The sequence below is a fragment of the Melanerpes formicivorus genome, unplaced genomic scaffold (genome assembly GCF_026170545.1).
Source record: "Melanerpes formicivorus ecotype bairdi unplaced genomic scaffold, bMelFor1.0.p_v2 SCAF_18, whole genome shotgun sequence".
Classification (NCBI taxonomy): domain Eukaryota; kingdom Metazoa; phylum Chordata; class Aves; order Piciformes; family Picidae; genus Melanerpes; species Melanerpes formicivorus.
The window spans coordinates 8,317,341-8,330,826 of NW_027142370.1; the positions used below are offsets into that span (position 1 = coordinate 8,317,341).

The following is a 13,486-nucleotide window of genomic DNA, read 5'->3' on the forward strand; positions in this document are numbered from 1 at the left end:
TTATGCATACACTGCAAAACCTATAGCCTTCAGCTTGGCTAAAACTAGTCAACTGGAGACAACATCAGTGATAGCTTGGACTTCAGCCTCAGCCTCTTCAAGCTGGTAGGAGAAAGCATGCTCCTAGCCCACCATTTGCAACAGCAAGTTTGCCAGCCTGCACTGGAAACACGTTTTCTGTTTGTTTCAGTTCAGGCTCATCTTTTGGAGGCTGTTCTTACACCAGAGGTCAATCAGCACTCAAAACATGAGACTCCACATCTGGCTTACTCTTCTACATCTAAATAAATCTTGTTAGATTGAGATTTGAAATCAGAACTTCCACAGGATCATAGAATGCATTGGGTTGGAAGGGACCTCTAAAGGTCATGTAGTCCTACCTGTGGACTCATTTTTCACTGAGCCTTGGAAAGCATAAACCCCCATGTTCTCATGAAAGGTTTTTCTCCCTGCCTCATTTCTAAAGATGCCCATTTTTTGATGGAGTCACTGCTATTCTTCAGACTCCAGCACCACTGACAGTTATTACTTTGTTTGCTGGGCAGAGCTTTAATCATTGCAGGATGCAAATTCTGGCATATGTCAACTTTAGAAAAATAATATTAATGCTAAAAATGGTTCCTATGGTGGGTGCAGAGTCACAATCCAGTACAGCATACAAAATCCTCTATTCCTCCCCAAATCATGGCAACTAGGAGTCTGCATGATTCTCTATGGCATCTTGGCTGAATTTCCAGTGTTCCTTCCACTTCTCCTTTTCCTCTACCCTTCACTCACAGCACTGTTGCAAGGCAGATGGTTCCAGAATACCAATATGAATAATGTTTTTAAAAACACAAAGAAGAATGATCTATTTAGAAGGAAAACAACAACAGTATCTGAAATGATACAGAGCAGGTGTTAGAGAAGCTCTTTCTCTAAAAAGAAAGTTTATCTGGAGCTACTTTTGATTTTTAATCTGAATTTGAAATTGTATAATGGATTGATGGGATAAAAGAAATGGCAACTGTATTCAGTTAAACAAATCTTTTATTGCTCTTGAAAGAGAGAAACACAGAGTTTAAGCTTTGGCAAAATTCTGTTATGTGCCTGAGCACTTGATGATAACCGCAAGGGTTTTCTGTGAAATATCAGTAGACAAACCAAAGAGAAGCAGAGAGCTACCAAGGGAAAGACTCTTGATGATAACACTGTGTACTCCTTAAGGCATAAAGATATGAAACTTGAACATTTCTTTTACTGCCAACCAAAAGCACAACTACAGATAAAACCAACTTTTTCCTATTACAAAGCCAAATGTATTTAACAGAAAAGCAAGATTAATCATGCTTTCATATGCTGCAGAACATGGGATTATCTGGGGGGGAGGGGGGGAACAAAAACAAAACCAGGGAAAACTTCAAGATGAAAGCTTACCAGCTCCACATATTCCCTAAGAAATGCCATCATTCATAGGATACAATTATAACAAGCCTTAAAAAGTCATTCCCTGTAGCAGAAAAACAAAGCTGCTTCTGAAACAAAGTTCTTTCTACTTACAAATAACAATTGAGGAAAGATTTTCTTTTTCCTAGAGAATACTGTTTACAGCTTGTATGCTGTCCTGGACACTTGTGCTTTCATAGTATTTAAGTGTTATTACTTGGAATGTCTGCACCATGAAATAACTCTTTCTCTCTCCTTCCTTAAACAGCTAATGGGTGAAGAAAACTGTCCAGCTCTTGTTTAAGCGTCATAACTGCAAATGGATAAAGACGGTTTTGGCAAGACTGGAAAAAGAGGCAATGGGGTTAATGAGCAGGGAGAGGACCATAAAGTCCAGAGCCAGCAAAGATGCTGTAACAAGAGAAGGAGCATAATTTCTTTTTTAATTATTATTATCCAACCATGCAAATAGTCTGCAGTTAGGGTGAATTAAGGATTTATTAAAGATAACCTGGGGGTTACACAGGTACACAAACAAGAGCTGCATTTCAACTGGACCTGGAAACACTGGTGATGGATCATACAATAGGACAGGACAGGATAGGATAGGATGGGATAGGATAGGATAGGATAGGACAGGACAGGACAGGACAGGATAGAATAGAATAGAATAGAATAGAATAGAATAGAATAGAATAGAATAGAATAGAATAGAATAGAATAGAATAGAATAGAATAGAATAGAATAGAATAGAATAGAATAGAATAGAATTAACCAGGTTGGAAAAGACCTTGGAGATCATCAAGTCCAATCCATTACCCAACACCACCTAATTAACTAAACCATGGCACTAAGTGCCCCATCCAGTCTCTTCCTGAACACCTCCAGTGATGGTGACTCAACTGCATCACTGGGCAGGTCATTCCAATGGCAAATCACTCTTTCTGTGGGCTTTAAGTTTCATCAACACAGAAAACAGATGCAGTCCCAGGTCAATCAATTTATCTCTAAATTAAAGCTCTCGTTCATTTCTGGTACCAAAGGAAAATGGCTTCAATGCCTGATTAAAATGCAGTGGAAAATGGTACCTTAAAGTGTATGGAATTTCACCCAACTTGACAGAGGAACAAGAACCAACATGCTCTCTTTATAGCTAATAAACACTTTTAAACATTGCCACCATTCCCCAGGAGTGCCCTGATCTGTTCCACCACATCTATTTAATAAAGTGTAATACATAAAGCTACACTATTTCACTGGATTTACACAAAAATGCTAATTATATCCAATTTTTAGGCCATGACACTAGTTACTGTCTTTCAACACAGAAAGCTTTTCTTACATTTCCCCCCACCCCCTGGAATGTCATTTAATTCAAGATGTGCTCAAGTCTTGAGCTATGTGTGCTTCTGGTCTTTTGGTATGGTACAGGTTTGTCTCAAGGAGACACAAAAATGGGCAGTTACAGTAACCAGAAATATCAAATTACTTCCATGCAGGAAATGACCAAATAGACTGGAACTCCTCAGCCTCAGAGAGACTGAGGGGCTTGTACTAAAGAGTGTCATGGAAAGAATGAGTAGAGAATGACAGTTCACTGTCTACTGTCTTTTCCAATCGACAAGTAGGGGTCACCAAGTGAGCCCAGGAAAGGGTAAATACAGAGCAGTTGGTTCTTCATACTATGCCTAATTAAACTACTAAAGGCTTTACTGAAAGACATTGTGAATGGGAAAAACATAGGTTCAAAAGTAGATGAACAAATTCAAGGAATAAACCCCCTCAAACATCCCAGTACTGTTACATGCAATAAATACTTCACTCTCATGAAAGACCCTGAACCCCCAATTTAGTCTGTTTGTATATTTTCTCTTGATGTTGCTACTGCTCACTATCAGAGCCTGAATATTGAGCTAGAAGGACCTCCAATCTGTCCAGATATGCTCATTGTTATGCACTGTTTTAAAGTCTGCTTTAGGATTTCATACAAAAGAGTTCCTCAGTTCATTCTGAGTGAACCACAACAACCTGCAAAGCTTTCTTTTTGATTTGTGGTCTCTTCATGCCTTTTGGCTTCATTGTTATGATAACAGTTTGATTTGCCATTGTTATTTACCCTATCTTCAACTATCTCTGCATATTTCATTGTTTTGTAGTAAGCAAATCCACTCACATGCATTCACCTCCTTCAGAAACTCTCTCACAAGATCAGGATATTCTGCTAATGTGACAATCTTGCCTTCATGTTCTGAACTGATCAATAAGGTTATACACATGTATTTTTGAGTCTACTTCATAAGAAACACAACATACACTTGCTTTCTCAACAACTAACCATGATTATTTAACATTTTGTATTGCCACAGCTTGCAGTTGCTCAAATTGAAAATCAATATCTTATTCTATTTCTATTTTCAAATTGTTTGCATACAATTCAGAGAGCACTCCTCATGCCCTGCTCACTTACACATCATTTTCCTTCTCAGAGTAAAAGCAAATTTCTGAAGCTACCACCACACCACAAGAGTGAAATTCCACCTACCATAAAGCATTCCTTTATCCAATGGCCCAATATTAAAACTAGGCATCTCATCAATACCTCTGGGGAGCATGGCTTTTAAAAGGGGAGCCTCAAATCAATACTTAAGAATCTGTTTTACCATCTGCAGTGAGTTGCTGCAGCTTGTCGCAAGCCACAAGGGACAGTGCATTAGTGCTGAAAGGCAAAGCCAGATCAATAGCTAAAGACCAGTGGGTGGGGAGCTTCACTACAGAGTTGCTTATATTAATGTGACTTGGACAGTGAGTTTGTTAATAAAGAGAAATGATGCTAAAGAGAGCAAGGAAGTGAGCTAAGATCAAGCCCCTTTAAACCTCAGTCTCACGAAGAATTATGTGCATGCTTAATGCCATGTGTTATGAGCAATCCCATGGAGTTAATGGGACATAAAACTACTACTCCTCTACAGCCAAATTCATGCATAAGTCTTTGCAATCTTGATATAGAAGGTTAGGGATAAGGGATGGTTTTTCCCTCAGTGAAACAGGACCTTGAAAGAATAATGGTGGCTTCAAGAGATTCTGAAAAGTAGGAGTTGTTGCTGTTAAAAAATAAAGCAAACAAGAGAGGAATTTTAATAGCCTGAATAATTAAAGCAATCTTACAGCAATTATTTGCTTTATCTGTGTGTGGTTGGGGAAGAGGGGTTAATGAAACACCTCTTCAATCATAAATCATTTAACCATTGCTTCAGGCTTTTTCCTCTTACTATTTGATAGCTAGAAGTATATAAATCAGGGTGGGTTTTTTTCCCCCTCTGATTTAATTTTAACATATCTTGCACAACTTGAGGAAATGCTGTATTGACATAATTGCATTGCTGCAGAAACAGGTTTGAATTTTCATTAGCCATCTTTCAAATGTCTTTACTATGCATTCATCCAAACTGGATGGAATGGAAGCCATGCTAAAAGCAAGCCTTCACCAAATTTCAATGGGACTCCTGCACGAGAAAGGATCCCTTCCAGGATCTAGCTCAGCATGCATGAAATTGTTGTAACAGATCTTTAGTGACAGCCATAATTACAGAATTACCAGGATAGAGGCATATTTTTTTCATTGGGGATATAAAAATCAGCAATGAATGCATGCTTTTGTAGTGCATGCTTACAAAATAAATCCATAATTAGGCTAAGGAGAACAAGCCTTCTTTAAAGCACAGGGTCAGGTCATCATGGAGGTTCAGATAAGTTTCGCTCCTGTCACATGAAACCGTACAGATTTGGCCTGAAGTGGACTTCACTTCCACAGCGGCCTCTCAGTGCACAAAGGAAGACTGGTGGCTGTCTCCCTCTCAGATGATAACCTGACGTGAGACCAGATGCAGAAATGAAAAGCGTGCTTTAGACATAGAGCTGACATAAAAGAAAAACAAGTTGTCTCCTTCCCAGTCATACAATAAGCATCATTCATTTGGAAAGGTCAATATTAATTAGCAAATCCAGCAGGGATGGTCTGTCACAGGCTTTTTTCTTTCCTTCTTTTTTTGGTGCATCTGGTTCTTCTCTGTTGCAAATGAAAGAGAATCCATATTCAGAGCTAGAGGTCTGAAAGCTCTCTCTGAAATTCCAACCTCCTTTAAACAAGGAGTAAATACAATTCATTTAAATAAAAATTTAACATGTTCCAGTAGATTATCCTTGATTTTTGCTTTGGCTGCTTCCACAGGTCTGAATTCTTAGGTTTAAAATCAAAGGTAATTTCAAAAAGACTTGCAGATAATGCAATTGAGTTACATGCCAGATGACAGGAAGAGTGGCACTGACCCTTGGGGAAGGGCTGGCATTTCTTTCATGCCTGGATTTCAAGTGAAAATATGGGAAAGGACTCTCAAAGGAAAAAGAATCCACTCTGATCTTGGGGTAGTGACTTTGGGTCAAAAAACCAACCTCCAAATTCACTCTGCATTGCTCCAAAGACCATTTTACACTTTGAAGATATTGATTATTCATCCCACGGAGCTGGGAAAGCACCAGCTGACATGCTTTGCCCTTTTCAGGGAGGGTCCAGAGAAGATGGCTGTTAGGATTGCCTGTCATCTACAAATGCTTCTTTGGTCAAAGGGAGGTGGGCTCAAAAAGGCTCCTGCTATAGATCCAGGTGTCAGAAGCTTGTGAAGTCCACAAGGAGGATGGGAAGCATGAACATCAGTGACAGAGGCTAACTGCACTATGTAACCTCAAAGTCTGCATTTCAAAGAGCACCACAGCACACAGAGCAATGAACTTAAAACTGCAGCTTCTGTTTCCTTGAAGTATGTTGTTGCGGATTTTGCACATGGGTAATGGATAATTAGAAACAGGGGTTTAGTCTACTAATACAAATTAACACTAAAGAATCCCTTGAAGCAACGCACACTATTTAATTAGATGACAGCTTCTGAAGTATGCAATGACTTTAAGATGTCAAGGCTCTTACACAGAGTATCAATGAGAGTTAAACTCAAGTTTCCATTTTGCCAAACTACAGTTTCCATAGCTTCCATATTATTCAGTTAGTTTCTAAATAGTTTCCATAGCTTCCATATTATTCAGATTAATTCCCTATTTCTTGCAGCTTGAGTCTGACTTTCAGCTCTGTTTTAAATCTTCACCTATAGCCCCACCATGGACTGCAACAACACCTTCCTTATTCCCATCCCTCTAATATTCTAAATAAGCAGGGACATTCATCTCTCTTTTTCACCTCCTCTCCAGAATATTTTGATGGAATTCTCTTCCACTACTTGTGAAGTCTGATAACATGGAGTAGTATTATTTATGTATCTCCCCTATGGTTACAGATTGGTCTTTCCTGGATATCTATTTGTAACAGCCATCTGTTTTACTTCTGATTGCTCACCCAGCACTACATGATCCATTAAAGAGAAGCAGTTTCAGGTAGTCTATTAGAAAAACCAACAATTTTTTGTCACACCTTATCAGTATCTCAATGACCATTTAAAACCCAGCTAGTGACCTGATATTCTTTCAGTGCCTCATGGGTAGACTTGGAGGTCTGAGATCATTTTTCTAAGGGACAAAGGTCTCCATTACAACTCATCCCACAAATTGGCAGCTTGGTAATAAATCTCAGCATAGGCACCAAGAATGAGTAGATGGAAGAAATCTCTTGTCTCTTCCACATCAGAGCCATGAAAGATTTATAAGGGGAAAACTTGCGGTGCTGCTGTCACTAATGCTGAACGGAGAGATTTTGCCACTTAGTTCAGCAAGCCAGAAATCTTCAAGAGCACTGTCATTTATTAACATCCTGTGTTAGTGACTTACATTACAGATATTAGTATGTAATTTATTTACACAGTATGGCGCAGTAACTCTTAGTGACGTTTGTACAAGTGGAAGGGCCCCTCCTCCGAAAGCTGCAACTGACTTTAGCCCAGCTGTAGGGATCTGGGTAATGTGGGGTCGGAAAAAGGAGCAAACTCAAAAGTTACCAGCATACACTCAGCATCCAGATATTTGTAATGAGTTTTACACTGGATCTTTTATCCCAGAAAATACAGAAATCCATTGCAATCTAAAACCAGCACCTGAAATACTGCCCAAATTAAGAAAGTAAGGCTGCATGGCAGAACATGAGGATTTACAGTGACTAGTAAAGTCACTGTAGCTGGGTTGGTTGAGACATGAAGTCAGTTTGGGGGAAAGGTGGAGAGCTGAGCTAGGAGAATAGGGTACTGATCTTGAGTATGCACCATGTGTAGAACAGCTCTAATCAGGAGTCAGATGCATAGTCAAAGAACCAGAGAGACAGCCATGCAAATATCTGTTTTCCCAGACCTGTATTTGTGATATATTCTTCTACATTGCTATGGGTTTTGCAACTTAGAATAGAATCATAGAATGCATCGGGTTGGAAGGGACTCCTGAAGGTCATCTTGTCCAGCCTCCCAGCCCTGCAGTCAGCAGACACATCTTTAACTAGATCAGGTTGCTCAGCAAGTTTGATCTCAAATGCCTCCAGGGATGAGGCCTCCACCACCTCTCTGGACAACCTGTTCTAGTGTTTCACTACTCTCATTGTAAAGAACTTCCTCCTGACGTCCAACCTAAATCTACCCTGCTCTAGTTTAAAACCATTGTCCCTATTTAATTAATTTTGCTTGCTACTGAGAGCTCTGCTCATACCACTTCAACCAGCAGCATGTGGGCCAATTCCTTTTAATGCTTTGGAAGTTCTGCCATTGCTGTACTCATTTTGTATTGTACATGCGTATGGAGGCACACTCAGCTTCTCATTGAGTTTGATTTGAGTTCAGGGCAGCAATGCTACATTAAATGGCTATTTTCTAACTCACAGATCTGGAAAATGGGGTTTAATCAATGACCATTAGACCTTGCTCTCCCTTCTGGCATAAAATGCCTTCTTTCATCCAGAGTTACTGTATCCTTGTTTTAATAAGCCATGATTGGCATTTGGCACTGACTTACACAGAGGCCTTATTAGGAGGAAGAAATGAAAGTATTATGGAACAAGACAATTAAGTGGGACAGGATAACTCACAGCAATGTACCAGACTGTGTCATGCTCACATTTCACTTCATGGTATTGAATTCCCCCTACAAGTACAAGGGTAAAACACTTCTCTGCCTAGGAAATTGTCCTGAAAGGGTATTTTCTGTAATTGGAGACCACATCCTAAGAGCTTCAGAGTGCATGCATTTCTCCTTGCAGCCCAAAGGCCTAGCCATAGGCTCTTCAAGAGTTACTTTAGTTTTAAAAATAGCTTCTGTGCTAAATCTGTGCACCACTTAAGTCTCAAACTTTTGAATATTTTCTTTTCCCCTTCCCACCCCTACTAATAAGATCCACCTACCTTAAAATGTTCAACTAGGAACTGACAAAAAAACTCTTACATGCCCCTGGCATTAAAAGAATTTCTCCTGAATTTCCTTCCCAATGTTTCAATGCTGCAAAAGAAACTGAAGACCCAATGCTGTGAGATGGGAGTGCCCTGGAAGCTCCAGTCCTGAAGGTGGCTAAAGAATAGCCCCCGCAGTTTATTCATTAGGTTCTCAGCTCCTCAAAGGTCACAGACACATGATATAAAGCCTTTGTCTGTGGTTTTCAGTCTCAGAAGGTCAGGAATAAACAGTCTGTTTGCACAAGTGCCCAGCATTGCCAGACTACTGTTTTCTCTAGACTATAAAGAGTTGATAGTAAAACATTATGAACGTGCATTTGCCTTCATCCTTTACTTTGAGAACAAAGACAACCCCATATTTAACATTTTATTTCCTTGTTCTTACATAGGTTTCAGACATGAACTGTCATGAATTGGTGGCTCCAACTCAAAGTCTCACAGGCTACATAAAATCCACTCTAGTACAGATGACACCTTCTACACCAACAATTTTTTCCCCAGTATTACTTACTGTCTATCCAGACATATTATTGCAAAAGTGCATGTGAGCAATGCTGGGCTAAATTTTTGGGAAGAACCTCAATATTTTTTAATCCAGAAATGGATTAAAAACTTTGAAGGCAGTTGAAATGACAAAATTTACTTAAATACTTCCTCCCCACCCCGATATTTCCTTTAGCTGGAGAGCTGTCAGTTCCTTGATCGCTGCAATAAGAACCCACAAGGGTGACCACCACTCACAGACATGACTGCTATGGAGCTCCTATCTAATACTTGTATAAATGAGAAAATCCTCCTCCTTCTGCTGTTCTGTTTTCAGTTATGCCTGTAGGTGAGAAGGCAACACACACAAGGTTCGACAAAACAAGGACTTACGCTTGGAATGTTTGTCACAGAGAGCTGATGCCCTCATGTCGCAGAGTCTCAGGGATCCTTTGCTGCTGCTGTAGACAAAGAGATTGCAGTGGTGGGGATGAAACTCAGAGGCTGTAATCACTTCTGTCAGGTCCTCCATATTGGCTGGCTTTATATCTACAATATCTGAATGGAAGCTTCGTTAAGGAAAATGCTGTGACTCTTACTGCCTTCAGGAAGGAAGGAGGATTATCTAAATGTCCATGCATTGAATGCTTTTAGACAAACACAAACTCATTCATCTTGCAGTAGGAGGATGTCTGGAAATTTCCACACCTGCCCCATCTACACCAAACTCAAAAAGCTGCTAGTCAACAATGGGTTTACAGCAGATATTATTAGTAGGCCAATATTTGTCCATGCTGTGCAGACATCAGTGGAACAGTATTCCAGGGGATTTAGCATTCTCACCTTCAATAAAACTACCAGGGAGCAGGTAACTGTATGTCCTGTAGTGGCTGTTGGAATAACTGCTCTATTCCAGATAATAGTGACTGACAGGGAACAATGTGCAGCTCAGATCTGCTCACTGGCTTTTATGATCATGCAATTTAAGCTCAAAAAGAAATAAATGCAGCTTAAGTTAAAAGCCTCAATCAATAAATGTACTTTTTTTTTCGGCAAAGGCAAAAGTGTCAAACAAGCATTTCCACAAACAGTTTTGTGTGAATATATACTAATACAATATCTTTCTTTCTAAAATTGTGCAGAGTACTGGTTTTGCTATCTGAATACTTGCAGAAGGAGTATCTGGAATGGCATTCTTGGGGTTTTAGGCAAACGATGTTCACTGCTGAAATCCACTCTCAGAACTGTACCCCTGAATCATTTAAGCAGACATACCTGGAACAAAAAATACATCAAAGATCTAGTGTCCCAAGCATAAACCTGTCAGCTGGATCACCAGAGATTATCCACATGAAGTACAGCTCACATTGTGCTTCTCCAGCACATGTATATCCACTCATAAATATTACCTGCCTTGGTGGGCTTAATAACCAGGACCCAATTAGCCTTTACTTGGAGGAGACAGCCAGCCTGTGGAAGATTGCTTATAAAGGAAAGAATGAAAAGGAGGAGTCCCATGAGGGGACTGTAAGAAAGCAGGAGGTGTAGAAGCATAAAATGAAAGAAGGATATATATGTAAAGCAGTACATTTAAATAAGATTGCACATTTTCATATGGCCCTCAGCCATCCACTGTAGATAAGCCATCCAAATGTTAACAAATCCTCTGAACAAGAGGAGGAACAGTTCCCCATTCTGCTGATGAGGCTGTGCGAGAGGCAATAAAGGATTTGCATAAGATCACATGGGAAATGCATGACAGAACAAACCCAGATTCTACTGAGTCCCACTTCAGTGCCCTAAACACAAATCACCTCACTGCCTGGATTCCCCAAACATAAAAATTGAATCAGCTGATGTTCAAAAGTTAAACATCTCAGAGGATAAGATAAATGAGAAAATCTGTTTTACTGATGGCAAGAGAAATCACATATCATGATACTAAGCCTGTTTCTGTTCCCACTGCGCCCACCTCTCAAATGGAACACCTTTAATTGATTTCTTTGGGAATGGGGGTACAGCCTATCACTACCTTTACACTCCCTACTTTGATCTTTCCCCCCCCCCCCCAAAAAAAAGCAGATCTGGGTCACCACATTGAAATTTAACATAACACAAAAGATTCAGAGATAATTATCCTAACGACTTTGTAGAGACAAACACACCACACTGATTTATCCATTTCTTTGTTGAAACAAGTGGTTTAAAATGGAAAGCATCAGCAAAACTAGTAATATCTTCTGACATTTAGTAACAACTGGGCATGAACTAATGTTGCATTTAAGCTGCATTCCCACTTACTTGCACTATCACATTGGCATCTATCTCTAAGAATACCTTGTGACTGATATCAGTGCAATGACTGTTAAGATGTAGCAACATTGATTCAGCCCTTTTAGAAGGCATCCTGGGAAATGAACAAGAAAGGCAAAAATATCCTTTATTTGTAAATAACCTTTATTTGTTATTGGTATTCGGTGAGTCTGTCTCAAGACATATCCTTAAGCAAAAGCAATTGCTTTCAGTGATTGAATTGCTTTGTGGAGTTCAGAGAAATTACAGTAACTCAATACAAGAACTTCAGCTCTCAGCAGAGGGGTGAATAATTGCTGAGTGATGAGAAAGATATAAAATATAAATAGAGTATGTGAAACAGTCATGGGAAGTATCATTTTTCTGGATGCTGAAGACAACACTGATGAATTTCCCCTCATTGCCTGAAATGAATAACCCCATTCTGAATAATGAAATTAAATATTCCATTCTCCTGCCAGAAAAGCAGAAAATACTTGAAACAGACTGCATTTCCAGATGTGATCTAAATCTCCACTGAGAAAGAACCTCATTACCTACTGAGGATCATAGGGAAAAATGCACCATTGAAAATTCATCATTTTGTTAGATTTAGGGAAAAAAAACCCCAGCAACATCACAATAACACTTGTATTGAAGTGAACAATCAAGGGAATAGATGTGGAGGAGAGATTTACCCCAACTGTATTTGTAATAATAGATGGGAAAACAGCCTTTGCTTTGACAACTACAGAACCCAATGTATCAAAAGAAGATGTCACACAAAAGAACAGTTTCCTCCTCTTATGATTTTCCTCCTCTATTTGAAAACAATCAAGTACAGCTTGACATGTGATGTGTGGGAACTGTATGTAAACTAGCACAACATGGTAAGGGCAAGCATCTCCCTTGGGATATTTCTCATTTCTATTTTCCCTTTTCCCCCTTTGTGTCTTACTCTTCCTTTTAAGCTCAACATCACATGGCAGAAAAACATTTTCTAACATTGGACCAGACAATGTGCTTCAGAAACAGGCCCTTTGGTGAACTTGAAGAGCTCAAAGATGGAATCTGGCACAAACTGACTGAATGACAATTCCATTCCTAAAGGGGACAGTATTCTAATGGCACAGATCTGTAGAGTTTCCTGCTATGCTAACGGCTTCCTTTGCAACTGTATCATCTGGAGGGGTGTCTTGAATGGGGCATGGTCCCTCTCCCCCAGTTCACTCACATCTGAAATACCAGTCACATCTGACTCCTGTTGTACCACATGCAATATGGGGCATTTTCAGAGTGTGGACAAAACAGAATAAAAGCCATCTTGGAAAGAAACACCACAGTGTTCACTGGTGGTAGGGCACTAGGATACAGTTCTGATATACTAGAAAAGCTGGTGTTCCTCTGCCTGAAGAGGGTAGGAATTTCCCCTAAGAAAATTAAAAGGACCTTCACACTGCTTTGACTCCCAAGCATGCCTGCCAAGAACGAGGCATTTAGAAAGTTCCTAGATCCTGGTGTTGAGGGAAGACTGAACTGACACCTTGCCAGAGATGAGCTGGAATGCATTGGTGAAAATGCCTTCTTGCTTGCAAAAAATAGAACAGGTCTGTCTCTCTTCACCCAGCTGTTTGCCATTTTATATAACAGGCATCCCCTCCATTGCTTGGCACAGTGAAATGTGATAAGGCTATGAAGAGGCCATCGGATTTTTCTAGATGCTTTCCACAGCAAAAAGGAAATGGAAAGTTTAGTATGCTTGGAGACCATGATGGTGAGAGGTGGTATAACCAGGAGTTAATGTAGGGAAAGGCAACAAAGACACTTGAAGTCAATGTAACCTTTGACTAAGAGTGTC

The 13,486-nt window shown here is 39.8% G+C and overlaps 1 protein-coding gene across 7 annotated transcripts in view; it reads right to left on the bottom strand.

Annotated features, from left to right (window-relative positions):
* PPP2R2C (protein phosphatase 2 regulatory subunit Bgamma) overlaps positions 1 to 13,486 on the bottom strand; it is a 162,647-nt gene that overhangs the window by 16,965 nt on the left and 132,196 nt on the right. For all 7 annotated transcript variants that reach the window (XM_068149521.1, XM_068149527.1, XM_068149523.1 and 4 more), the window contains one exon: positions 9,730 to 9,894. In XM_068149521.1, coding sequence (XP_068005622.1) covers positions 9,730 to 9,894 — 165 coding nt within the window. The remainder of the gene's footprint in view (positions 1 to 9,729; positions 9,895 to 13,486) is intronic.